At 44.0% G+C, this 24,446-nt stretch overlaps 1 protein-coding gene across 1 annotated transcript in view; it reads left to right on the forward strand.

Moving 5' to 3' along the window:
- The window catches only part of LOC110484309 (argonaute RISC catalytic component 3), a 35,118-nt gene extending 12,214 nt beyond the window's left edge, over positions 1-22,904 (forward strand). Inside the window, exons 6-19 of the mRNA XM_021554863.2 lie at positions 70-204; positions 2,346-2,433; positions 2,564-2,711; positions 3,018-3,137; positions 3,597-3,719; positions 3,895-4,028; positions 4,459-4,643; positions 4,931-5,090; positions 5,738-5,828; positions 7,101-7,295; positions 8,018-8,152; positions 8,723-8,824; positions 9,888-10,087; positions 11,685-22,904. Coding sequence (XP_021410538.1) covers positions 70-204; positions 2,346-2,433; positions 2,564-2,711; positions 3,018-3,137; positions 3,597-3,719; positions 3,895-4,028; positions 4,459-4,643; positions 4,931-5,090; positions 5,738-5,828; positions 7,101-7,295; positions 8,018-8,152; positions 8,723-8,824; positions 9,888-10,087; positions 11,685-11,793 — 1,925 coding nt within the window. The 3' untranslated portion in view covers positions 11,794-22,904. The remainder of the gene's footprint in view (positions 1-69; positions 205-2,345; positions 2,434-2,563; positions 2,712-3,017; positions 3,138-3,596; positions 3,720-3,894; positions 4,029-4,458; positions 4,644-4,930; positions 5,091-5,737; positions 5,829-7,100; positions 7,296-8,017; positions 8,153-8,722; positions 8,825-9,887; positions 10,088-11,684) is intronic.
- The last annotated feature ends 1,542 nt before the right edge of the window (positions 22,905-24,446 follow it).

Genomic DNA, 24,446 nt, shown 5'->3' on the forward strand with positions numbered 1-24,446 from the left:
CTGATGTATGAACTGCTTCACAGTACCTTGACTAGGGTTTTTTTACACTAAATATTTTGCTCTTTGTAGTTTCTGCCACTGCCTTCTACAAAGCACAACCCGTAATTCAGTTCATGTGTGAAGTCCTTGACATTCATAATATTGATGAACAACCAAGACCTCTGACTGATTCTCATCGGGTAAAATTCACCAAAGAGATAAAGGGTGAGTAGAAATGGGTTGATTTTGTCCCAGGTAACCCAGTAAAGTTAATTCTAAGGGAATTGTTTTACCTGGGAGCCTGGTTAACATGGATCAGAAGGATCTGGAACTGCCAAGAGAATTGTAGTATCCATGTGTGTAGCTCTAATCCGGAGAGAAACAATGGAGCTCTGCAGAAATGGGAGCTGAAAAACATTCCCAGTGGCTTAGAGGGAAAGAGGGATCATGTTCATTGCCTGGGCAGAGGTAAGTGGCTGGTGCCAACCTCTCCTAACCCAAGGTCCCTGAGGCCACCTGGCATTGTGTGTGGGCTCCTGTTGTTTCAGTGCTGTGGCAAAGTGAACATTGATTTCAAGGTTAACATTGATTCTTTAACAGAGTGTTGTTATAGTGAATTCTAATAAGTTATTGCCTTGTGGAAAAATAAGTACCACTTGCAGCTGAAGGCCAAATTCCATTCCAAAGGAATTGCATAAGCTGCTGGTTTGAGTGGTTTCACTCCATATATGCTACTGGGGTTTGAATTTTCCCATATCCTTCATTCCAGTGTCATTTGCAGAGAGAAAAGCCTTGGAGGAGTTCAGCTCTTAAACACTTGATGCAAGATTAGACTCTGCTGAAATACTGGGCAGCTAAAAAGTAAATTTGTAGTCATAAAGGGATGTGCTCACAAAAAAGTCATGACTGAAAAAACACAGGATTTATTTTTTACTAGTCCTTACATGCTTCCTTTTACATCTGCCTGTCTGTCTTCATTCTGTAGGGCAGGTAACTGGAGGTTGAGAAACTGCCTCTGCTTGATCTCAGGTGCCTCAGAGGCTCTGTTACCATAGTCAGTAAATATTGAAAGTTATCCCTTTGCTCTCAGACTCATCTTTGCTGCTGTAGGGTCTGAGAGCTCCAGCCAAGATGTGAGCACGTAGAGCAAAACAAGCCCTGCATTAGAGCTGGCTGTGTGTGAGCAGCACTGGGGGAGGGCACTGCCTTGGTAGTGTCACAGCAGAGTAATGACAGAGCAGGGAGTGGGTTCCAGACATCTCTGTGTTCATCAGCCCTTGTCTGTGGTCACAGTGCCCCATGGTTTCTTTTCTCTATTTTCTCTTAATGCCGTGTCAGGACAGCAGTGGTTTATTTTTACTGTGCCATCCTCTGCGTAATACTGATGTTCTGGATGCAATTAGTGTTGTCAGGGAGCAAGGAGGTACAGTCACTGCTTCTTTGTGATGCATGTGTCCCCAGTAAACTAAACAGTCTGATGTCTGGTACTTGGGGCTTGATTTTGGGTGGTGTTCAGTCAGTGGTCCACAATCCACATGAACCTCAAGAGGATGACCCATCCAATGCTCTCTCAAAGGTCTTTAATACCAAACTTCATTAGTATTAGACTTTACTACTGGAATTGAATCCTTTGAATAGCCAGGTTATTTTTTTAGCTGCTTTCTGTCCTGTGGAGCTGGGGAAGGACAGCAGCGTGTGGATGCTGTGCAGCCCTCATGTGATGAGCTCAGTGCTCCCAGCAGATGTTGAGGCTGCTCTGTGTGAACAGCACAGTGTGTGCACAGTCACAGCAACAGCCCCCAGAGCCTCCTGGAGCTGCCACTGTCATGATTATTGTGGGCAGAGATAAGTCTGGAGAGGCTCTGGTGTGTAGGCTGGGTGCTTTGAGACAAGATTCTCAAAATGCAAAATTAAACTTGGTCAGTGAAATTAAAGAAAATGTCCACAGGATGAATGTGGACACAAAGATGGGGGGAAGATTATAAAGTACAAACCTGGTTTTGTGCTTTTAATTTCAATTACATTGGAAACTGATAGTTTGGAGAGATGTACGAGATTGAGAATGCAAACACAAGGATATGGTGAAAACTGTTTCCTGAGTTCAGCCAATTCCTTTGAAATTAAATTCAGAAGACATTGAACATTAAATATTTTACATCATGATTTATTTGTGAGGATAATAATAAGGATTAGCCAAAACTCAAATTATAATGAAAGCATAAATATTTGGTGAATAATATAATAATTTCTTTGTGCTATTTGACGCTGACTCCAAAGCTGTTAAGTTCTATCATTTGAAATCTTGTGTCTCCTGTGTACATGTTTGTGTAGTCATGGCATACGTTTTTTTTTATGCTTTTCTGCAGGTCTAAAGGTAGAAGTGACTCACTGTGGGACAATGAGAAGGAAGTACCGTGTCTGTAACGTAACAAGACGGCCTGCAAGTCATCAAACGTAAGAGGCTTTTTGTCAGAGCATGAAATGTGTGATAGTTTCACCCTGAGTAACAGGACCTGATATTTCATTAATTTGGGGATGATGTTATTTGACAAGTAATATTTTACTAAAATGTCTGTCTTCTCAGCTTTCCTTTACAGCTAGAAAATGGCCAGACTGTGGAGAGGACAGTAGCACAGTATTTCAGAGAGAAATACAACCTCCAGCTGAAATACCCTCACCTTCCTTGTCTGCAAGTGGGACAGGAACAAAAACACACCTACCTGCCTTTAGAAGTAAGAGCCTTACTCTGATAGATCAGCTGGGTTTGGGTGGGTTCCGTCAGTTTGCAAAACGTTAAGAATCTATACTCTTTGGAATACAAGTGTGTTTACAGGTTTACATGTTCATCCCTCTTTAATTTCCTTAAATACTCTCTGCATCCTACAGTGCTTTGAAGTGTAGAAATACAAGAAAGAACAGGCAGTTGTTCGAACATGTTGGAGTTGTGATTTATAGTGGCAGCATAGTGTCATGTGTGTATAGTGTGGTGTGATCTGAATGCTCCTGGTGTGAATTAATGCTTCTGATTTCCCCTGCAGGTGTGTAACATCGTGGCTGGCCAGAGGTGCATCAAGAAGCTGACAGACAATCAGACATCGACCATGATAAAAGCTACAGCCAGGTCTGCTCCAGACAGGCAGGAGGAGATCAGCAGACTGGTGAGTGCCCCAATCCCAGCTCCGTGGGGCACGGGGCTGGATTACATCCATGCCAAACTTCTAGTCTTTTCATTCCTCCTCATCCTTTAACTTAACAGATTTTAACTACTTTTTAAAATAGGATTTATTAAATGGCCTGCAATGATAACATAAGTCCATAGTACAGGCTTTGCATTATCATTTCTGCACTTAATTTACTGTGAGGAAAGAAAGTGCTTTTGAATCCACAAACTGAAAATGAGCACTTGAGTAATGAAGGGAACAGAAACCATCTCATCCATTAGATCTCATGGTAGTAATTGTTTCCACTGGGGATGGGTTGATAGTGTTGAGCAGTCAAGTCTGAGTCTTTTTCAGTGAAATTATTGTAAGAATACTCCTGCAATGTTCCTGTTAGCCTATGTTTTGTTGTATGGATTATAATTTGATACTTCTGTAACATGGAAAAATCTCTCCTAGGTGAGAAGTGCAAATTATGATGCAGATCCCTTTGTCCAAGAGTTCCAGTTCAAGGTGCGGGATGAGATGGCCCATGTGACAGGACGTGTGCTCCCAGCCCCGATGCTGCAGTACGGAGGACGGGTGAGGCTTTGGCTTATCCTCTGGTTTCCATTTTAAGGAGTGATTTCCTGTGAACCTTGACTCTGCAGGGATCAGACTTTGAATAACAAACTCTTCTTTGTTATCCTGAAACTGCAAATAGCACCGGTTGCTTCTTTTTTAGTCACTTGTGTGTCTGTTGCTTTTGTTTCCCCAGAATCGAACTGTGGCAACACCAAGCCACGGCGTGTGGGACATGAGAGGGAAACAGTTCCACACTGGGGTGGAGATCAAGATGTGGGCCATAGCTTGCTTTGCAACACAGAGACAGTGCAGAGAAGAAATTCTGAAGTAAGGCATGTTGTGGTTCAGGCTTTGGACTGTTCTCTTAATGGAGTGAAACTTGAATGTAAGATTACAATGAGCGTTTTACCTGGGTTTAATGTGAGATGTTAGGGTGAGAATTCAGGCTGGTTTTCTTCCATGCTGGAAGCTACAATCAAAACACTGTACTGGGTACAGTGGGTGTTTGTCTGGTGACATCACTGTATATAGTCTCTTCTGACATCTTGAACAAAGTACTGAAGGTATCTAGACTATTTTTTAGCCCATCCTGGCCTGTGGTGTTTCACAGCTGTACAGCCTTCACATAACGAACAGTTTTTAAATGCTGCTTTAAAAGCTATTTGGAATCATCCTTCTTTGACAGTTCTGTCCCTTTGTGCTTTGGTTATTGTGTACTCTTGCCACTGCAAAAATCCAAAAATCTCCTCATCTGCAGGGGTTTCACAGACCAGCTGCGCAAGATCTCCAAGGACGCCGGCATGCCGATCCAGGGCCAGCCCTGCTTCTGCAAGTACGCCCAGGGTGCAGACAGTGTGGAGCCCATGTTCCGACACCTCAAGAACACCTACTCAGGGCTCCAGCTCATCATTGTCATCCTGCCAGGGAAGACACCTGTGTATGGTAAGGGCACACCTCTGTCTTTACCTGTTCAGTCAGGTATCATTCGGAGAAATCCGCTGCCCAGCATATGTTAAAAATTACTCAGACCCATCCTTTAGGTATTAGACATCGCTGTTTTGTGTCTTGAGATATCTGTTCCGAGATAAATTGGAAGCAGGTCTGAGTATGCAGATAAGTTAGACATTACTGCACAGTGTGTACACTGGAATTATTGTGACTTATCTAAGATCAAAATACAGCAATAATCTCAAATGGACTCAGGTTGTCTCCTTGTATTTGCTTCCCAGCGGAGGTGAAGCGTGTGGGAGATACACTGTTGGGAATGGCCACACAGTGTGTTCAGGTCAAGAATGTCATTAAAACATCTCCACAGACCCTCTCAAATCTGTGCCTGAAGATTAACGTTAAGCTAGGAGGAATCAACAACATCCTTGTACCTCATCAACGGTAAGACTCTGGAGACTGCGTTGGGTTTTCTTTTAACAGATGTGGTTATGTTTGTTACTTAGCACCCAAAATTTAAATGTGGCCAAGTTTTAAATTAAAATAGTCTTCTGATAATAGTATGTGGTATTTCAAGTAGAATCAAATTCCTTCCAGCACAGTCTTAGAATGGTGGCTGGCCTGTGCGTTAGGTCTTCAGCCAAGGTTCTTGTCACATGTTTAATCAGTATCAAAGTTGAAATGAGGAACAGTTGTGTGAGGAAGAATATTTTAAAGGCAGTACAAGACCATCCTGCTGCTCAAGTCCTGGAGAACAGTATAATGTGCATGCTGGTGCTGTAACTCAGTGGTGCTCAGGGGACCCCCAGGCCCACATGGGGCCTCTGAAGCCCCTGGCTGTGTCACCCTGCTGGAGCCCTGGGGCTGCTCCCCACCAGAATCACGCCCCAGTTCTGGCAGTGTCTTTGCAGTGTGTTTTGGACTCTGCTGGGGAGGGTTCCAAGTTCACCTCTTGTGCACAAAGATCCCATTGTTGAGCCTTGGCCCGGGTACCTGATAAGGCTGAGACAGAAACAACCCCCACGGTGAGCAATGACCTTGTGGCAGCTCTTCAGCTACGAGTGTGACTTAGCACTTTTTTCTTTTTGAAGACCTTCTGTGTTCCAGCAGCCAGTGATCTTTTTGGGAGCTGATGTCACTCACCCTCCAGCTGGAGATGGAAAGAAGCCTTCCATTGCTGCTGTAAGTTTTATTAAATTTACATGGTGTTTTTTCATCGTGGGTAAATGTTAGAATAGTAAGTGCAACTCATTTGACTACATCTGTATTAAATATCTTTCAGGGCTTATGCCAGTTCTTTGTACACATTCCCAATGATATTAAAAATCATGTATTTAAAAGAAAAAAAAACTTACTTCAGTTTTTTTATAAGCCTTATACTTCAGAGTAGTTCCTTAGCTCTTTAATTTTGAAATCAAGGTAAAATGGCATTGTTAAATAATATATTTAGGTAGAAATATTCTCAAGGAAATAACACAGCTTGGTAACATTAGCTATGGGACTAAATCACACAGGACACCATTTTATTCATGGTGGAAAAAGCCCATTCTTTATTCACATAACCCCTTTTTATATGGTTTTACAGACCTCATGTGTGACTCCAATTGGTTAGTAATTTTCTTGCCAATTACTTTATTGGTTAGTAACAAGTTGGTACCCTGTATTCACTGGTCACTCAAACTCGCCATGTGTACCTGCAGAGAAAGCTGTTGATGAGTTTTCATTTCTCTATTCTCTAACAGTGTAAAAACAGTTTATACAGGTGCTAGTTGTGTTTTACCCAGGAATAGATTATGTTAACAAACTGCTCAGACCAGGATTGCTTTCACATGGTAACCTGCAAAATGCTAGCTTGACTTAGAAGAAATGACAGGCCAGCCAGAGCAGGCCTGATTTTATGAGGCCTTTCTTTATGATTTTTCTACCTTACTACAACAATTAGCTAGTAACATTTTTTTGTTTTTTAAAGGAGAAAAATGTCATTAAAGGCCTGGTTTAGCAGAAATGTTTTTGATATTTCTTACCTTTTGTGTTGGTACAGTCCAGGAACTCAAGGTGGTGATTGGAGGCTTAGTCAGACCTCTCCTATTTCCTCCCCTTGGTATTTTAGTTGTCATTGATTGCAGTTATGGAAACTGCATCTGTGTTTAAAGAAACTAAGGGAAGCTGAGGTTTTTCTCAGTGTAAAAGGTGAGAAAATGTCACAGAAAAATGTCTGTCTGGATTTAAAAAATATGCCTTAGTGAGAAGCCAAATTCTGTAGGTGCATTTCAGGATGCTTGGGGACAAAAGGTGTGAAACCCCTAGCAAGTACAAGTTCCTGTTGAAAGTGTTACTTTGGTGGTTGTTTAGCACAAACATCTTGTACTTGCCGCTCTTGGCTTTTTTATTTTTTTTTTATTGTTTTGGCATAGATTAGAGCTTGAAACCTCCCCTGCTGCACTCTCCCCACAGGTTGTAGGCAGCATGGATGCTCATCCCAGCCGGTACTGTGCCACGGTGAGGGTCCAGCGGCCCCGGCAGGAGATCATCCAGGACCTGGCCTCCATGGTCAGGGAGCTGCTCATCCAGTTCTACAAATCAACACGGTTCAAGCCCACCAGGATCATCTTCTACAGGGACGGGGTCTCTGAGGGACAGTTCCGACAGGTTGGTTCAGTTGTTGGTTTCTTGAAAGATTCTCTTACTCCATAGTAGCTGCAGGTCTTGTTTTGTACTGTTTGAGTTGTTTACATTTACACAAAATAATTAAGGAGAGGATTTCTTCATCTTGTTGGGTAAGAAGAATTGCAGCTCTTTTCCTGTCTGGGAAGGAGAAGTCTTCAAATTTGGGAAATCATATCTCTCTAAGTACTTTCTGAGATTACCAGATGTGTGCCAAAGTTGTACCTGTGGCAAGCACATTTCTCTCCCTCTCAGGGTTTTTCATAGAGGTACACAGAGAGAAATGAAAGAGAAAACAATTTCTATTTCTGCTCCTTGTTTTTCCAATATGGAATGTGTTTGGAGAATTGTTTCCCTGGGGTGAGTGCTTGGTTGGATTCTGGTGAGGATTGTTTGAGCCTGGTGGCCAATCCAACCCACCTGGGGCTGGACTCTCAGAGAGGGTCACAAGTTGTGTTAGAGATAGGGTCAGAGAAAGTAGTATGTAGTTTTAGTATCCTCCTTTTATATAGTATATTAATGTATTTTAGCATAGTTATAATAAAGAAATCATTCAGCCTTCTGAATTGAGTCAGACATCGTCATTTCTTCCCCTTGGGTTCACCTGCATTTACAATATGTACCTGTTAACTGCACCAAGTTAGTAGGTGTTGTGTGTAGTATACAGTGGAAGGAAAACCTAAACTCCTCTGTTCTTGTGCTTGTAGGTTTTGTATTATGAGCTGCTGGCCATTAGAGAAGCTTGCATCAGTTTGGAAAAGGATTACCAGCCTGGAATAACCTACATTGTGGTGCAGAAGCGACATCATACACGGCTGTTCTGTGCTGACAGAACAGAAAGGGTAATCACTGCCCTCTGAGGAGCCTTTTGGGAAAGCTTCACGAGGAGCTCTTAGGCTGCTGGAGAAAATATCTGAATGGGCTTCTGTCCATCTAGTTGAATGTGCATGCAGGGAAGTGTTGATTTGATAAAATGCGTCCCCAAATTGAAAAATCATGGACCTTAAGTCTGTTAAAAACCCCCACAACATCACACTGGGGCTAAAATCCGTGTTTTAGGATTACTCAGGACCAATCTCCAGCAGTAATAGAAGGAAGTACAAAATGGTGGAACCTTTTTTCTGAGGTAGTCAATCCAAACTGAAGCTGACAATTCTAAAGACAAATGTCTGCAGCTTCTCAGTCTGAGCTGGAAAGTTCTGATGTGCTGGAGGTGCAGTGTTGTGTAAGGTGCTGGAGAGCCATCCAGTGTCCTTGTCAAACCTCCAAGGCCGATGTAGTGGCACATTCCAAACAGTTCTGTGGCACTTGATGTGCTGAAACCTTGCCAGTGGTGAATAGAAACTTGTATTTTTCATTACAGTTGAGCTGTATAAACAGCTGAGGCCGCACTTACCAAACCTCTTCTCTAGGTTGGACGAAGTGGCAATATTCCAGCTGGGACAACTGTAGATACAGACATTACACACCCCTACGAGTTTGATTTTTACCTCTGTAGCCATGCTGGAATACAGGTATGGTTGCTTTGTGTAAGTAAATGTGAATTTAGAACAAATAGTTTTTCTTCTTTTTCTGACACCTATTTACAAACAGTTACTTTGCAGGGAAATGTTCTTTTATCTTGGTTTTATCTGAGATAAAACATTATTGTGAGACTTAGAGGATGATTTGCTTAACAGGTGGTCTCTGCTGCACATTTAAATTTGCACTGATGGTAAGTGGTGCTTTTTGAAGTTTGTTTTTAAGAGGTCGCTTTATTTTGTGACATTAGTATTTCTGAAAAAATATTTCAACTTGTATCATGCTATTGCTTAAAATGTAAAAAAAAAAAAAAAATTACTCTTTAAATTATTATCATGTGAGTCTGACCGCATTGCCATCAGTTTTGTTTAGGTTGGCTGGGCATGAGTTCTTTTCCAGTTTTGAATAATTTCAGTGTTTTTTTTGTCAACCTTTACGCTGTGTCCAAACAAGCTGCTTTCTGGACCCGTGGAAAAAGATTTGTATCAAAGTTGAGGTAGAAATGCTGGGTGTAGTTGCAGCTCATTGTGTTTAATATAGCAAGGCATAAAGAACCTCAACTAAATTGATACTCCAGATATATTTGTTTTAAAAGGAGAGACTTGTAGCTTGGCTAAAGCACAACTATTTAACCAATTCAGGTGCACTGTAAGATTTAACTTGGGTTTCTAGTGCTCATACTTGCAGTTAGGGTATGCAGGAACTGGAAGGATTTAAAAGCACTGGGTGTTTCTCTGGGATGTTTAGTGAGAAACAGTTTAATTGAAGGTAGGCAAAAGGAGCTGTAATTGTGGTTTAGTCATGCTGGGAGCAGATGTTGATCACTGAGGGTTATGTAGAAGGGGTTTTACGCAAGCAAGAGCATTTAGAGCAATATAATCATGTATATGTTAGACTTATTCATCTTTAAATACATTTAGGCCCGACATAAAACTGAATGCATTCGGCTGCCATTACGTAGGCGTTCACATTAGGTAGTGTGGCTCTTTCTGAACATCAAAACCTGACTTGTTTATGGAAACCCAGACAAGTGACCCTCCATCCCCAACTCTGCAGGGAACCAGCCGTCCTTCCCACTACCACGTCCTGTGGGATGACAACTGCTTCACAGCAGACGAGCTGCAGCTGCTGACGTACCAGCTGTGCCACACGTACGTGCGCTGCACCCGCTCCGTCTCCATCCCCGCGCCCGCCTACTACGCTCACCTGGTGGCATTCAGAGCACGCTACCACCTCGTGGACAAGGAACACGACAGGTACATCACAGGCTGTGCTCAGCTGTGGCAATCCAGAGCATCCCTCTGGCTGCCCTGGAAGGTCTGGGATCCTGGTAGAGGATCAAAGACCTCCCTGGACAGAGCCCCCACAGACACTGTCTCTGATCTCTGTCCATGGAAAAGAGCTTTCAATCTTACAGGATGAATTACAAGCTCTGAGTGTTTGATATAAGTAATAATTAGTGTGACACAGGTGCAAAAGTAGAATTTTAGGATTCTAGATAAGGGGTTCAAAGGGGACAAGATGGAGGAATTGGGTTTGCCTTGTCTTTTTCTTCTTCATGCCCTCCATGTCTCACTGTGGTGTTGGCATTTTTCTGTTGGTTCAGGCTGGGGACACACTGTCCAACGTAGGTGACAGATCTTGGCACGTTCTTGTAAATGCAGCCCAGGGAGTTTCTGGTATTGAATGTTTGTCACATCCCACTGAGGGCAGAGCCCCACACGCTGCCCTGCAGGACAGAGCTGGGCAGGGCAGCAGAACATGTGAGAGATCAACAGAATAAACAACCTTGGAACCAGCACAGACCAATTATGGCTTCTTTGGCAGTGGGGCAGAAAGACAGAGACTTTTTACACTCTCGGGATCATTTAAATACCACAGATTCCATCACTCAGGGTTTAGTCCTCACTGCTGTCATCTGCTGTCAGGCCTAAAGCCACCTGACTGCGGGGGATTCCTGCTGGTCTTGTGCTTAGTTTTTGTTGCCTCTAGGACTGATCTAAAGATCATCACTCTGGCAGCTGCTGCTCTACATCAGACCAGACTGGGTTGGTGGATTCTACTGAATAACACTCAGATTAAAAGAATTCAGTTACTGAAGTATTTTGTTATGACTTTGATGTGGTCTGAGGCAATCAAGCCACCAATTTAATTTTTTTGCTTTAGGATCAGAGTAGTCATGAATTAACTGAATGTTTAGTGCTTCCACTTATCTAATCTGTACATCAGAAATATTTTATAACCTTCAAGCCATCAATGTATTTATAAAAGGCTTATTTTTAGATGAGCAAGCTGAGCAGCATTAGTGAAGAGATTTGTCAAAAGCCTCAAGGTTGCTGGGTGAATACGAGAATTGATATTTCTCAGTGTCCAGTTCTGTCACTGATGCTGTGTTGGGGAGGGGTCTGGAGACTCAGTCCTGTGGGGGTGCTGAGCATGGTGAAAAGTGGGACCTTTTCAGTCTCTACAACTCCCTGACAGGAGGGTCCAACCAGGGCTGGTTTGGCTCCCAGGGAGCAAGGGACAAGTCAAGGGGAAACAGCTTCATGCTGTGCTAGTGGAGGGTCAGGTTGGATGTCAGGAGGAATTCTCCATGGAAAGAGTGGTCAAGCATTGGAAGGGGCTGCCCGGGGTGGTGGTGGAGTCCCCATCCTTGCAGGTGCTCAAGAACAGCTGAACATGGCACTCAGTGCTGCGGGCTGGGTGATGAGGTTGGGATCAATCACAGGTTGGACTCGACCTTTAGAGGTCATTTCCAACCTTAGTGATTCTGTCAAAGAGATGCGAAAGCAGCTTTTTGATCCAAATTAATACAATTTACAGCCCTGCCTGTCTCTCCCTCGTTCCCTGCAGTGCTGAAGGGAGCCACGTGTCAGGACAGAGCAACGGGCGAGACCCGCAGGCCCTGGCGAAGGCTGTACAGATTCACCAAGACACCTTACGCACGATGTACTTCGCTTAAGTCAGTGACCCGGGAGACACTCACCGAGAGGAGAACTGAGAATTTAAGCCACATACAATGTATGTTTCCAGGGGGTTGGTTTAGGGGCTGTGCCTCCCATCGTGCTGGAGCTGACGCTGTGCAGGGGCGAGAGGCTCACCCTTAAATTGACACGAGGAAGATTGTTTACTTCATCCAGGAACACAGCACTATTATGCAATATGAAACCAGCCAACTGCTTTTTTGGGGCGGGCTCCTGTGGGAAGCACCGCCATCATTTTTTTTTAATTATTATTTCTCGTAGTTTAACCCTCTTCTGCCTTTACCTCAAGTTGCTCGGCAGCACAACTATTGTTGCAAAAAAAAAAAAAAAAGATAGTAATAATAAACTAAAATCTATTGTGTAATTTAAAACGAAAAAACAAACCACCTTTTAGAAACAATCACAGTGATTGTTTGGAGAAGGGAAGTGTGCAAAAAAGAAAATAAGTTTTTAACCCCCGTGCATTGAGGAATCTTTCAGTATTGCCATCGAATGTGAACATATCCAAGTGCATTGGAATGTACAGCACTAGCTAGGTAACAGTGAGGGGGGAAGATGTTTTGCACACTAATCCAATGATTTGAACCTAATTTAGCCAACGGCTGCCTTTGTGTCTTTTCTCACAGCTTTGGAGTTCTCAGCTCCAAGAGCTCCCTTTCAAAAGCAATCCAAGAAGCTCGTGGTTCATATGCAGGCAGTAGTGACCCAACTCTTCTTGCTCCCTGGGGGAATTTACTAAAGCTGCTGTTTTACCTAGTCCAAAAGTTTCAATTTTTCCTATCTGGCAAGTCAAATCTGTTGAAGCTTCACGTGAGATCTGATGTCCCGGGTTTTCTGGGATGACATGCGGTAATCACCAGAACTGAAACTTTAGAGCTAAGGTCTTTTTGGAAAAAAAAGAAACCTGCTACTTTACTTGCTGCCTCTCACACCTTAATGTGATTCATATGTATGTGTGTTTGAAGTTTAGCTTCCTTTTGTTTCTTTTATATTTATTAGAGTAATAATAATGCTTTAATTTAATTATTACAGAACATATGGTCAACATCAACTTTTATTTTTTAGAAATGTAATCATGTTTATTTTTAAAAAAAGAAACTGACAACTTGTTTTGCTATCTTTTAGTGCAATAAGCATTCTAAAGAAAAACTGTGTCCATTGAGCTGTACTGAAGCAGTGTCTGTACCACGGACCGTGGGAGAATGGACACCTCCAGGATTTTAAAAGGACAAAGTTAAAGCCTTAATTTTGAAAGGAAAGTTTTATAGTCAGAAGGAATCTTGAATTTTCCTTTTTTAAATCAAAAAAAAATACAAAAAATGCTTCTAGACTTCTGCAAGCTTTACTTGTCGCTGCAGTCTTTTGATTTAACAAAGGAATTGGCCTTATTTTTGGCTTTGAAATGTGGAGCATATTTGAATTAAATGGAAAGGGTTTTGTATTAAGATCTCAGTTTTTACATGCTTAGTTAAACCTATTTGACATCAGTAAAATGTCTGGAATTAATAAAAGTTTTTAGGCTTTTTTCCTCTTTGATAGTGACTTTCCTTTTAAAATTAAGTTATTGGTAACTTCATTTCACTTTGCAAATAAAGAGGGCTGGGATAGTTCTAACATGTTAAATCACCGAAATGTGAAACAAACCAATGGGACTCTTTCATTCCACTTTAAAACCAATGTTTAAGATGTCAGAGCATTTATTCAACGAGGGGACTGGGGAGTTTTGCACTTTGTAAACTCGTGAACTGCATTTTTGACTGTTTTTATTTGCACTGGTTCATAGTATATTTACTGCAGCTGTTTGTATGGGCATTGCTGTGATCCCAGCCCTCCTGACCTCCACCTGCTCTCACATGAAAACCTGGTTGGTCTAAGTAGCTTCTCTCCTCGTTCTCACCAAATCTGCTGTTTGCCAATATACTGTATTTTGAGCCTAAAATCTGAGCCCATTTTGCTTCACCAGGCATGACCCCCCCCCCTTTTTTTCTGCCAGAAAAACCAAGTACTGTATTTTGTGCGTTTGTATATTGTATGGGAATGTCCGTAGTGCTGTTCACAACACTGTCTGCAAGAGCTTTACTAACAGCTGGTGTAGATACCTATTTTATCTCTCAAAAGCAAGGAAAATAATATAAAAGACTAACTTGGCAAAGCTAAAATTGCACTGGAAACAGTGCTGGGGGTGGGCATGGCTGAGGGTGCTCGGTGGGAGTGGCTGGGGGGCTCAGCAGGCCCCGAGGGGTTGGGACCCCCCGAGCCAGGGGGTCCCAGCTCGGAGTGCCCTGTCCCTGTGAGTGCCTTTGGGCACACCTGGTGCAGGGAGGGAGGTGTGACAGAGACCTTTGAGCAAGGTGGTTTCTCAGTGAGTCTCTCAGATGTTTTTCCCAGTCTGTGACCTGACACTTTTCTCCTAAAACTCTCTCAGTAGCAATGCTGTTTGTAAAAGGTTCAGCTTAAGCTTTATACAGAAATTTCTTTTGAAACAGAGAACTTTTTTTTTTTTTTAACTATTTTACAAAGAGTTCTTGTGGACTTCTGGCATTTAGCTGAAAAATCCTTTTTACAAAGCCTTCTAGCTCTCCTTTCAAAGCTGCTTCTCGCCCTGCCCACGCTTGGTGACTCGGATTTGAGAAGCTTTTTTGCTCACTACTTTCACCAAAAACTAAAGAAACTTCATTGGCAAAGTGACTTCAGTTGTCAAGGTAACATTGTACCTGGTTTTCATGTGAAGAGTATTTGGAAGTTTTAATCTCTCTTCTCGGTTTTGCAAATATCTACGTCAAGTGCCGATACTTCTTTGTATTACGATATCAAGTTACTGACGTTGTGAGGGCCACACATTTATGATGCTGTAGCTGCTATATTTATTTAAATGGAGATGGACAATTACTGCACTAAGGAATGAGGAGAAAAGCAAGGAATCAAGGTTAGTTAGATATCTTGGTTTTTTTTCAAAAGAGAATTAATGGTGTGAAATATCAAGTGTAACAAAGGGTGCTGTCATTTTAACTGAGATTAAATAGCCAGATATTCTTCTTTTGTTTAAAAACATATATATTTTGATGTTTGCAGTTTGGGGGTGGGGGGTCGGGATAAATGGTACCTCATCTGTGGTGGCAGTTTCCAGTATATTTTCAGAGTATATGGATTTCTTTTATTTTTGTACCTGCTCTCCTTGAAAAAGAAAAAAAAAAAAAAATCTCAAATTTTATGTGCTGTTTGAGGAAACCTTGAGTGGCACAGCAGATCCCCCTCTCTGGCCAAGAGCTGGCTGTGGATAGTCCAAAGAGGGATATGGGCACAGGCTGATGGCTTTTCTTGCTTTGCAGACACTGGCCTCGGGTTTCTGCCTGGGGAGAAAAGCAGTTCCCATCTCCTCAGACACTGCACCGAGACCTCACTTGTACTGAACAAGTGCCACTAAGTGCTCCCATGGTGGGGACAGGCCCAGGGTATCCCCGAGCCCCTCCTCACCCAGCCAGCCCTGCCCAAACCTCCCACCTGGCCACTGCTAGACCCAGAGCTGGAGAGAATCAGAGAATGTTTGTGGTTGAGGCGTTAAACCCGCGACATTTGCCAACAGGAGGAGTGGCTCCTTTCTCCCTTTCTAGGGACTTGAGCCGTGGCCATTTGACTCAGGATCGCTGTGTCACTGTTCCATGTGTCATCTGGTTACACGTGTCCAAAAGTTATTTTTATAGTATTCATTCCGGTGTTCTTTTGGGAGTTTGGCCACAGAAATGGTTTTCAGGAGTAAAATGGGTTTCTGGAAGTTGTCAGTCAAATTATTTCAAGATGCTCTTGGTCCTAAATGATTTTCACTTCTTCATGTACAAATACTTGTCCTATAAAATGCTCAACATGAGATACCATGTAGTCTGCTGTAAAAATTCCAGCTACAAATACTGGTTTTCTACTAGTCTTAAAGTTCACTCTGGTGAAATTCCAAGCTCAAGCTTAAGGCCTGTTTCTTTTTTCTTTTCCTTCCCTTTTCTTACACTTCATATCTTGTCCACTTTTGGTATTTTCCCGGTTTTGTGAACTGAGGGTTTAGAACCTTACTCAAAGCACTTTTATAACCAAGGAATCAAAAGCTCAGATTATGTGTGTTGGACCTGTAAATTCAGTTTTCAAAAGTGGTTGTTTCTAAATGGCCATTGTGGTCTCTGGTCATGCTGGGCAGATGCTCTGTCCCTTTCAGTGCTGTGTAGTTTCGTGGCTGCTATTGGCAGGCTGTTTGGATCTAGTGAAAAATTCCATAGGGGTGTCAAAGGGAAAGATTTCTGTCTGTCTTTTCTACCCAAAGATGGTACTTTAGGTTGCTGCATATTTGGAATATCATTTTTAGTTTGGCACATGTTGAAATCAAACTTCACTTAGCCAATTCACTCCTTGTTTTTGTAAAATATTGTGGTTAGAGCTTGAGCTCGTTGATGCTTTCTGCTGGTAGAAGATTTTGTACTTTCTGTAGTTGAGGTATGAGCAAGATGGATACAGGATCCTACATCTTACCTCCCAAGTAGAATCTCAAAAATCCAGATCTCCATGACACTAAAACCCAAATTGTTGTCCCCTGAGTAGACAAAGGTGTGCATATGGTGGGGAAGGAGTTGTAAGGGAGAGGCGTGCGAGGGAAAATATCAAAGCATTGGTTTGGCAGGAATGAGGGTGTTGGGGAGACTCCATCCACTTTCCATCCCACGTGCCCTGGCCTTTCACATCTGTCTGAGGTACCCCCTCACCTGACACGGGTTGTTACCGTAGGGTCCTTTTCAAACAAAGCAGTTCCACTGTTTAAAACTTGGAGTGACTTTTATTTTTTTTAAGCAAGACAGTCCTCAGAAAGTGCCTTTTTAGAAGATGGTGCTGTAGATTTTTATTTTCCAGTTGTACGTGGCTGCAAATTTAAGATAAATTATTGAAAATGCCAAGTGTTTGATGGTATCTCTTAGGTACTTTCAAGCATCAGCTTCTCTGAGTCAGGACCAAGAATAACCAGGAAGGTGTTTTCCTTTGGAGGGAGAGGCATTGAGGAGCGATCACCAAATTCAGCTGGTAGGCTGGGGTTAGGTTGGGTTTGATCAATGTGACTTACCTCTTCATATTGAGGGGACTGGGGGTTGGGGTGTGGGAGAAGCCATGGGGACGTGATTGGTGCTGAAAGGAATCCATAGCTCCTGAAGGATGTCTTCTCTTAGAGGAAGCACGTTCCCAAAGATGGAGACAAACTGCAGGGTGTCTTAGGAGGGTGGCCTGGGAGATGGTTGGTCCTCACATGGCTCGTGTGTGTTTGGGATGGATCAGTGTGTCTTCTGACTGCCAGCTGGGAGCTGGATGCTCTGCGTGGGAGCAGCTTGGTGGCTGGGTGATGCCACGAGGGGGGTGGGTCTGTGGTGAGTTTGGTGAGCGTTCCTGCAGTCAGGAAAAGCTGTAGACTAGACTATTAAACACTGCACCTCAGTAACCTTGTAATGCTGCATAAAGTAATAATAATAGCAAAGTTGTGCTTTGACACTGTAATGTGCTTGCACATGCCTGCAAAAAACACTTCCCTTTCCTTTGGTATCGGTCTGAGTAGCAGTTATGGGACTTTTCTTTTATGATGAGCCTTGTCCTTTGTTGTGATGTTTCTGTATATTTATTGGTGGTCTGTGTGCAGCTCATAGGTCTGTGTGTCTGCTCTGTGTGTTGCTTTTAACACTTATTTTTAGGCAGGAGAAGTTTCTGAATGTTTTGGTTTTCTTCTCCAAAGAAAGTTGGCTTAACCAGTTGTGTTTGAGAGGAGACAATTAACCCGCTTGCCAGAGACAAGTGCTTCATTAGTACCTTGTTTATCTATAACTAAAATGATTTTGTGCATTTTATTACTGTTTATAGTGTTGGGCATTCAAGATGTGGAATAACTTATGTCAGGATATTTTTGAATATCAGGAGCTTAACCACAGAACTCGCTGAATAATTCCAAGTGATCTCTTTGCAGGAATATGTTCATGTCCAGACTTTTTCTAGGAGCAAGCAGAGCTTCTGGACATCATCAATGAAATATGTGGGGTTCAGAGTCCCAGCACTGGGCAGTGCCCTTGCTGAGTTGCCCACACCTCGTTGTTGAGGGGATGCTGCAGCTCCCCAGGCACAAGTTGACTCTCTTTGCTCTGTAATTTCTTCTGATTCAAGTTCGAGACATGATCCAATGTCTCTTGTAGCTTGTACCAACTTTCTTGTCTTATTGCAGTGCCCAATGCCACTGTGTTGGTATTAAGCTTGCCATGATGTTCAGTTCTTTTATATTTCCAATTTCTCAATGTTACTAGGCTGGGGTTTAGAAAACATTTTTCAGTCTAAATTCTGAGCCAAAAATGTGTCTCCTGACCCTTTTAGTAGTAGCTGTTTCTATCTTTTAGACTAAAAAGGGCCAAAAATCTTGTACCATGAGCTTGTTTGCAGCAATACCCTCCATCTCCTCCCCTGCCTGTCAACCAATTGCTTTGTTTCTCTCTATATTTAGCTGATACTGAACCTGTTGAGATTTAGAAGGAAGTTGCTGCCTCTTTTTTCTATCAAAAGGAATGAACTTGCACCTAATGAAGCAGTTATCTGTTGGACACAAATCTCTTGCCTTGGTGTCCATGAGCTGCCACATGTGATGTTTAATTCCAGTAGAAATGTTTCTGTTGCAGTCATTGGAGGGTGCATGATGGTTCAAAGTATCCAAATTAAATAAGAGCTAATAAACTACTGAAAATAGACATTATTAAAATACTTTAAAAAAAACCCAAAACAACAGCAAACCAAAACTCAACAAGGAGCAGCTGCAGGTGGACAGGGAGGATTTCCTCCAGGAGATGGAGAACCTGTGGGGCATTGAGATCCTGTGGCTTTTGGAATAGCTCAACAAGGGAAAGAAAACAGCTGGAAGAGGCAGAAAGGGCAGACTCAAAGTAACAGAGCACTGTAGGAGTTATTCAAACTCCTGTAAAAATTAACAAGTTGGGAACATCAAAATAGGATATTGACTAGCTAACGAAGAAGCAGCAGAGCCTCGTTTGCCTCCTGTAGTAAATAAAAAGGCAAAACTTGACAGCTGGTGTTTTCCTTCAGTACCTTTCAGTGCTTGAAAAGGCCTGTAAGAACAATGGGGGTGAACTTTTAGGAGGGCTTGTTGCCAGAGGATTTGGAGTGATGGTTTTAAACTGAGGGAAGTCGGTTCAAATTAGATTTAGTGTGTGATGAAACACAGGCACAGGTTGCCCAGAAGCTGTGGTTGCCCCATCCCTGAAAACATCCAGGGTCTCAGATTGGATGGGGTTTGGAGCAACCTGATGGAGAGGTCCCAGGTCACAGCAGAGGGGTTTGTCTGGATGAGCTTTAAAAGATCCCTTCCAACCCAGACTACTTTGTTATTCTGTGACTGCTAATTCAAAAACTAATATATGAGGGGGAAAAACATGTTCCTGTATGTTTTTAGGGGTGGCTGTTCTTCTCCAGGACTGTGCTGTGAGCAGGTAGCAGTGCCTGTGACAGCTGCCCCCTGAAATGGAACTGTGGTTTCATCCAAACCTTGGAATCCCTTACTTGGGTGAAACACATGCAGCTTCCAGTGGATCTGCTGGTTCAGACTGCACCAACTTAAGGGGTTTTGTGAGAAATAATGTGGCCCTTCTGTACAACACAGATGCCCTGAGAGATTCCTGGTTGCGTGGAGGTGTGCCTGGCTCCCAGAAGAGCAGCAGGCAGGTGTAGAGGTCATTTTGATGTAGCACTGCAGTTGCTCTGCTCTTACTCAGCTCTTACCTACCTCCCCATTCCCTGACCAGGGTCTCTCTCCCTCACTGCCTGTATGGAATTAGCCATGTTGAGGATGCTGTGGCTGCGTGGAGCACAGATCAGCTCTGGATGTGGGGGTGGGATAGTGACAAAAGCCTGTAGAAACAATGGACTGGGTAGGAGGTGGGTAGGTGTCAGGTGAGCTGTGATTAGCTCACACCTTTCAGGGACATCAGACATGAGATTGGGTATCCTGAACTTTTTGTGTTGGACTTGAACTCACTGAGAGCAAGTATGTGCCTTTTTCTGACCAGGAACAGAGCTGGAAAAACTAGTATTTGCATTGGTAGGATGGTTAGTATTTTTCTTGAACTGTTTTTAAAGCTCAAAATCCTTGGTCGGAGTTGGTTTTGTGTTGAATTACTTAATCAAAGTGAGCCCTGAATTATTTGTGAGTTAGAACTATCCAGAGAGCAGAAGCTTTTAAAATAAATGGTTTCTGGAGAGTAATGTCATCAAAGAAACCTACTTCCTGGTAGACTTGCAATTTTTTAAAATAAAATTTAACCTTGATATGTTTATCTAATGCAAATCATTAATTCTGCCTTTATTTGAATGTTGCCTGTCCAGTGATGTCCTCGCTCTTTACTGTGCTCCTGCAGCTTTCCATACACTCCATTGCCTCTCCCCTCTCCACCCATTTGGAGGTTGCAGGGACATGGGGAGTGTTGTCCAGTGAATGTTGGGGAGCAGTGCAAAGCTCTGACTCGTGGGGATGTGGAGGTGAGGATTAAATGTCACAGATGAGTTAAAAAATATGTTTGCCAGCAGCAGGGGTGGTGATGTCTGGGGACAGAATTGTGTGATCACTTGGGTGTGGAAAGAGGAGCAATCCCCCATCCTGTGGCACCAGGTCCCCATTGTAGACACTGCACTGTGCAGAAGTAAGCACACGTGTGCTTAGATGCCAGTTTGGGCATGAAGCTGCTAAAAAAAGTGGATTTTCAGACCAAGATGGAAGAGCTTTTCCAACAGGTTCTATTTGAAGCTGTTTTGAGACATTGGCAAGCTGTCCAGCCAGGCGCTTTGGAACCAGCTGGCTCTGAAGCAGGTTCCCTTTATGACCTGGGACAATGATTCTGCCTCATTTTTCATCTAGAAAATGTTTGTGATGATTCACATCACCTTGTGAGAGTGAGTTACTGGGTGATCTGAGGGAGAACCATGTTGTGACAGTGGTAACCCTGTGATACAAACTCATGCAATTCTTGCACATTTGCATCTTCCAGTGAATCCAGTTGTTGGAGCCTGTCCCTGTTGGGAGCCAGAGCTCTTCCCTCCCATCCCATTGCAGCTCTGCCTGAGGCTGAAGCCCCCTGGGGTCAGTCCTGTGTTTGCCATCTTGCTTTCTTTAACCCATTTGTTGTAAAACAGGTGCTCAGAGGGCAAGTTTATTTAAATGAAAGGGTTTTTTTTCATTGCTGAGAGCTACACAGGTCTTTCAAACGCATTTGGCAGTTGGAAAATTAATGCTATAACACTAGCTAGCAACACAAAAATATGGCTGTATGTTGAGTTTAGGGCCATGCTTGCCCATAAATCGTAGATCCACAACCCATTTCAGTACAGGTGTGCAAAACTTAGCTTTTACAATAGTTACTAATAAACTTTCATTTTGCTTACACTTGCAAATCTCTTAAATATCTTCAAAACCAATTTCTTTGATAGAAAATACGTGTCTTGGTAGGTAGTGTCCACTCAGATGTAATAGCAAAGTGATGCCCGCTGGAGCAGTGCTGAATTTAAAAAACTTCCGGAGGTTTTGGAACCTGATGGTGTGCCAGCAAAGTGAAAACTTGAGTATTGCTCCTGAAATAGTGAGGATAATTGAACATCAACAAAACTTGGAGAGAGGAAGAATGCCAGAGATGGAATTTGGCTTCTGGCAACTTTGTAGTGCAGAATGGCTTCTTCTGGGTACTCGCTTTTGTGCATCACCTCTCCTGTGGCTGTAGTGTTTACTTTTTTTTTTTTAACTTGATTTCTGTTTTTAAGTGAAGTCTTCTCATTTTTGCAGTTTTCAGTGTTGAATCTCTCCTTGAGACAGCTACACATTGTTTTCCTGTAGAAAAACCTGCTTTTAGCTCATTGTGTTTGGTGTCTGTTTGCAGGCAGGTGTGAAAAGTGAGCTGCAGCACAGCAGTGGGGCGGGCAGAGCGAGTTTTGGGTCTGAAATGTTGGTTTTACAGGCACTGGTGTAGAGATCAGCATTCCAGGGGAGCAGTGATGCTTTGAGCTCACAGGGGACAAACCTTTCCTGTTGCTCTTGTCTCTTCCCTTGGTATAAGCAGTTCAGCTCCCCAGGTAGCCTCATGGTTCAACAGTGCTTGGTGGAAGAAAAAATGGGCTGTTCACCTGGCTGGAGGTGTGTGATCATGGACAAGGACACTGTCTGTCAGCAGGTGTTAGTTCAGAGCTTTCACAGTAATTGGTAGCATTTGGTTACGAGCTAACATTAAAGGATTTTCAGAAGAAGGTGGCTCAGGTGGCATTGTGTGTGCTCACTGGCCAGTGAGCTGGGTTAGTTTTGGAGAGTGCTGCAAGCAATGTCACACATAGAAATTTTGCGTACTTAATACCACAGATTTAAATTGTTCAAAAAAAAAAAAAAAAAGTCATGCTGTTTGGTATTCCTTTGCTGAATAAAATTCTAATAAACCAGTCTGGTGGATTGATCCTGTCCCATGTGTCTGCTCTTTCTCATATGCTGGTAACTGCTCCTCTGTTTTGGTGTCCCATTGCTTCAGCAGGAGCGTGAATGTGTTCCCACCGAAAAGGTCCTGGGGGCTTTCGAAGCAAAAGGGAAATGTTTCAAGAATAAAGTAGAGCTGTGACTTGAGACGTTGCACAAATAGATTGTAGATGGATGGCAAACAAACTGGTAAAAGCCTTTATTTTTACTTAACCATCTTGACCATGTGTGCCTCTTTGTACCGTGGGCTGCAGCCGTGCGGGGTGGGAGGGAACGTGTCGGTGTTTGAGATGTACTTGCTAAGCAGAAGCCGTGTCCTCTGCCCCTTCTCCCTTTCTGGACAAATTGTTCTTGCCAAAATTTTCTACCTGTTGCAAGAGTTGCTTTCCTTCCAGCACAGTAAAATGTCGACTTCTTTCACTGTTCCTTCCCTCTCGTAGGCATCTGTAACCTCTGTACGACTGTGTATAGGACACAGCAGTCATCGATCTCTGCTGGCTATAGATACCATCAACTTGAGTGTATTGTAAACAAACTGTATTCATTTGAGAAATAAATTTTTTTTGAAATGCACGTGTGTGAGGCTTTATTTATACTTGCATCATTTTGATTTATTCCCCAAACCAAGGAGTAGATGTTGGTCTGGGTGGGGGGATGTGGAGGGAGGTACCAAGGACATATCCAAGGATAGAAAACCATTTACTTCTGGTCTTTTTTGTATTTTCATGCCGTTTAACTAAATTTTTTATTAATAATTTTTAAAATGCAAGAGGTTGTTGAAGTGCTCACAGCCATCCTGGGGCCGAATAGCTGCTGTAGAAATGGGAAAGAGCTCTGGAAGTGGGCAGCTCTGGCTCCTAACTGCTTTATGGGGCATTTTTTTTTTTTAAATAACATTATTTGTCACTGATTTGGGCGCCGCTTTGCTGCGGTTCGCGGTGTCCCTGTCACCGATACTCGCCCCGGGGCCGCCCCGCAACGGCCCCGCGCGAGGCCGGGGCGAGAGCGGGGAACGGCCGGGACGGTGAGGGGAGAGCGGGATCAGCGGGGAACGGTGAAAGGGACAGCGGGGAACGGTGAAAGGGACAGCGGGGAACGGTGAGGGGAGAGCGGGATCAGCGGGGAACGGTGAGGGGAGAGCGGGATCAGCGGGGAACGGTGAGGGGAGAGCGGGATCAGCGGGGAACGGTGAGGGGAGAGCGGGAACGGTGAAAGGGACAGCGGGGAACGGTGAGGGGAGAGCGGGATCAGCGGGGAACGGTGAGGGGGAGAGCGGGGCATCAGCTGGGAACGGTGAAAGGGAGAGGGGGACTGGCCCGGAACAGGGAGGGGACAGCGGGGGTTGTTCACAAATGGTGAGGGAAGAGCGGGATCGGCCGGGAGCGGTGAAAGGAAACGGGGGATGGGGGGGGATCGATCGGAAAAGGTGAGGGCAGAGTGGAGGTCGGCTGGGGACGGTGAGAGAAGCGAAATGGGCCGGTAACGGTGAGGGCAGGGAGCGGCCCCGGCCCGGCCCGGCCTGGGGCGGCAGCGCGGTCGGTCCGGAGGAGCCGAGTGCCCTCACACCGCCCGGGCTGAGGCCCCGTCCGAGCCTTTTCCCTCTTTCCCTGTATCCCCTCCGCCTATGGTCGGGCGCCTGACGGCTCTTTGTGCCTCTCCCCGGGCTTCCTTCCCTTCAGGAGCTCGTGGGCTGCCCATCCCCGGCAGCCCGTGGTGTCGGTGCTGTGCCCGGGGGGCTCCGGCCCAGCGCCCCGTGCCTGCCGGGCTGGGACAGCCACGGCAGAGATACCCCGCTGCCGAGGGATTCTGTCCCAGAACTGCCCCCGACCGTGGGTTTTGGCAGCCCCCTCAGCAGCTCTTCTGGAGTGGGGTCTGCATTTTCTGCCCGTTGTGCAGGCTCTGCTGGGTAAAACAGAAGCCTAAAAGCTCTGCTGTTCTTTGAAAGCCTTGGAGTCCCGAGAGTCACAGCTTTGGGCTAAGCCTTCAGTGGTAACACAACAGAATCAATCATATCCTCATTCGTTTTTGTGCAAGCTCAGTAAATACCATATGGAAGCTGGTGCTGTGAGCAGCTCTTGTCCCTGCAAACAGTTACATTCCTAGGGAGGGACAGAT

Source organism: Lonchura striata, chromosome 26 (genome assembly GCF_046129695.1).
Source record: "Lonchura striata isolate bLonStr1 chromosome 26, bLonStr1.mat, whole genome shotgun sequence".
NCBI classification, from domain to species: Eukaryota; Metazoa; Chordata; class Aves; order Passeriformes; family Estrildidae; genus Lonchura; species Lonchura striata.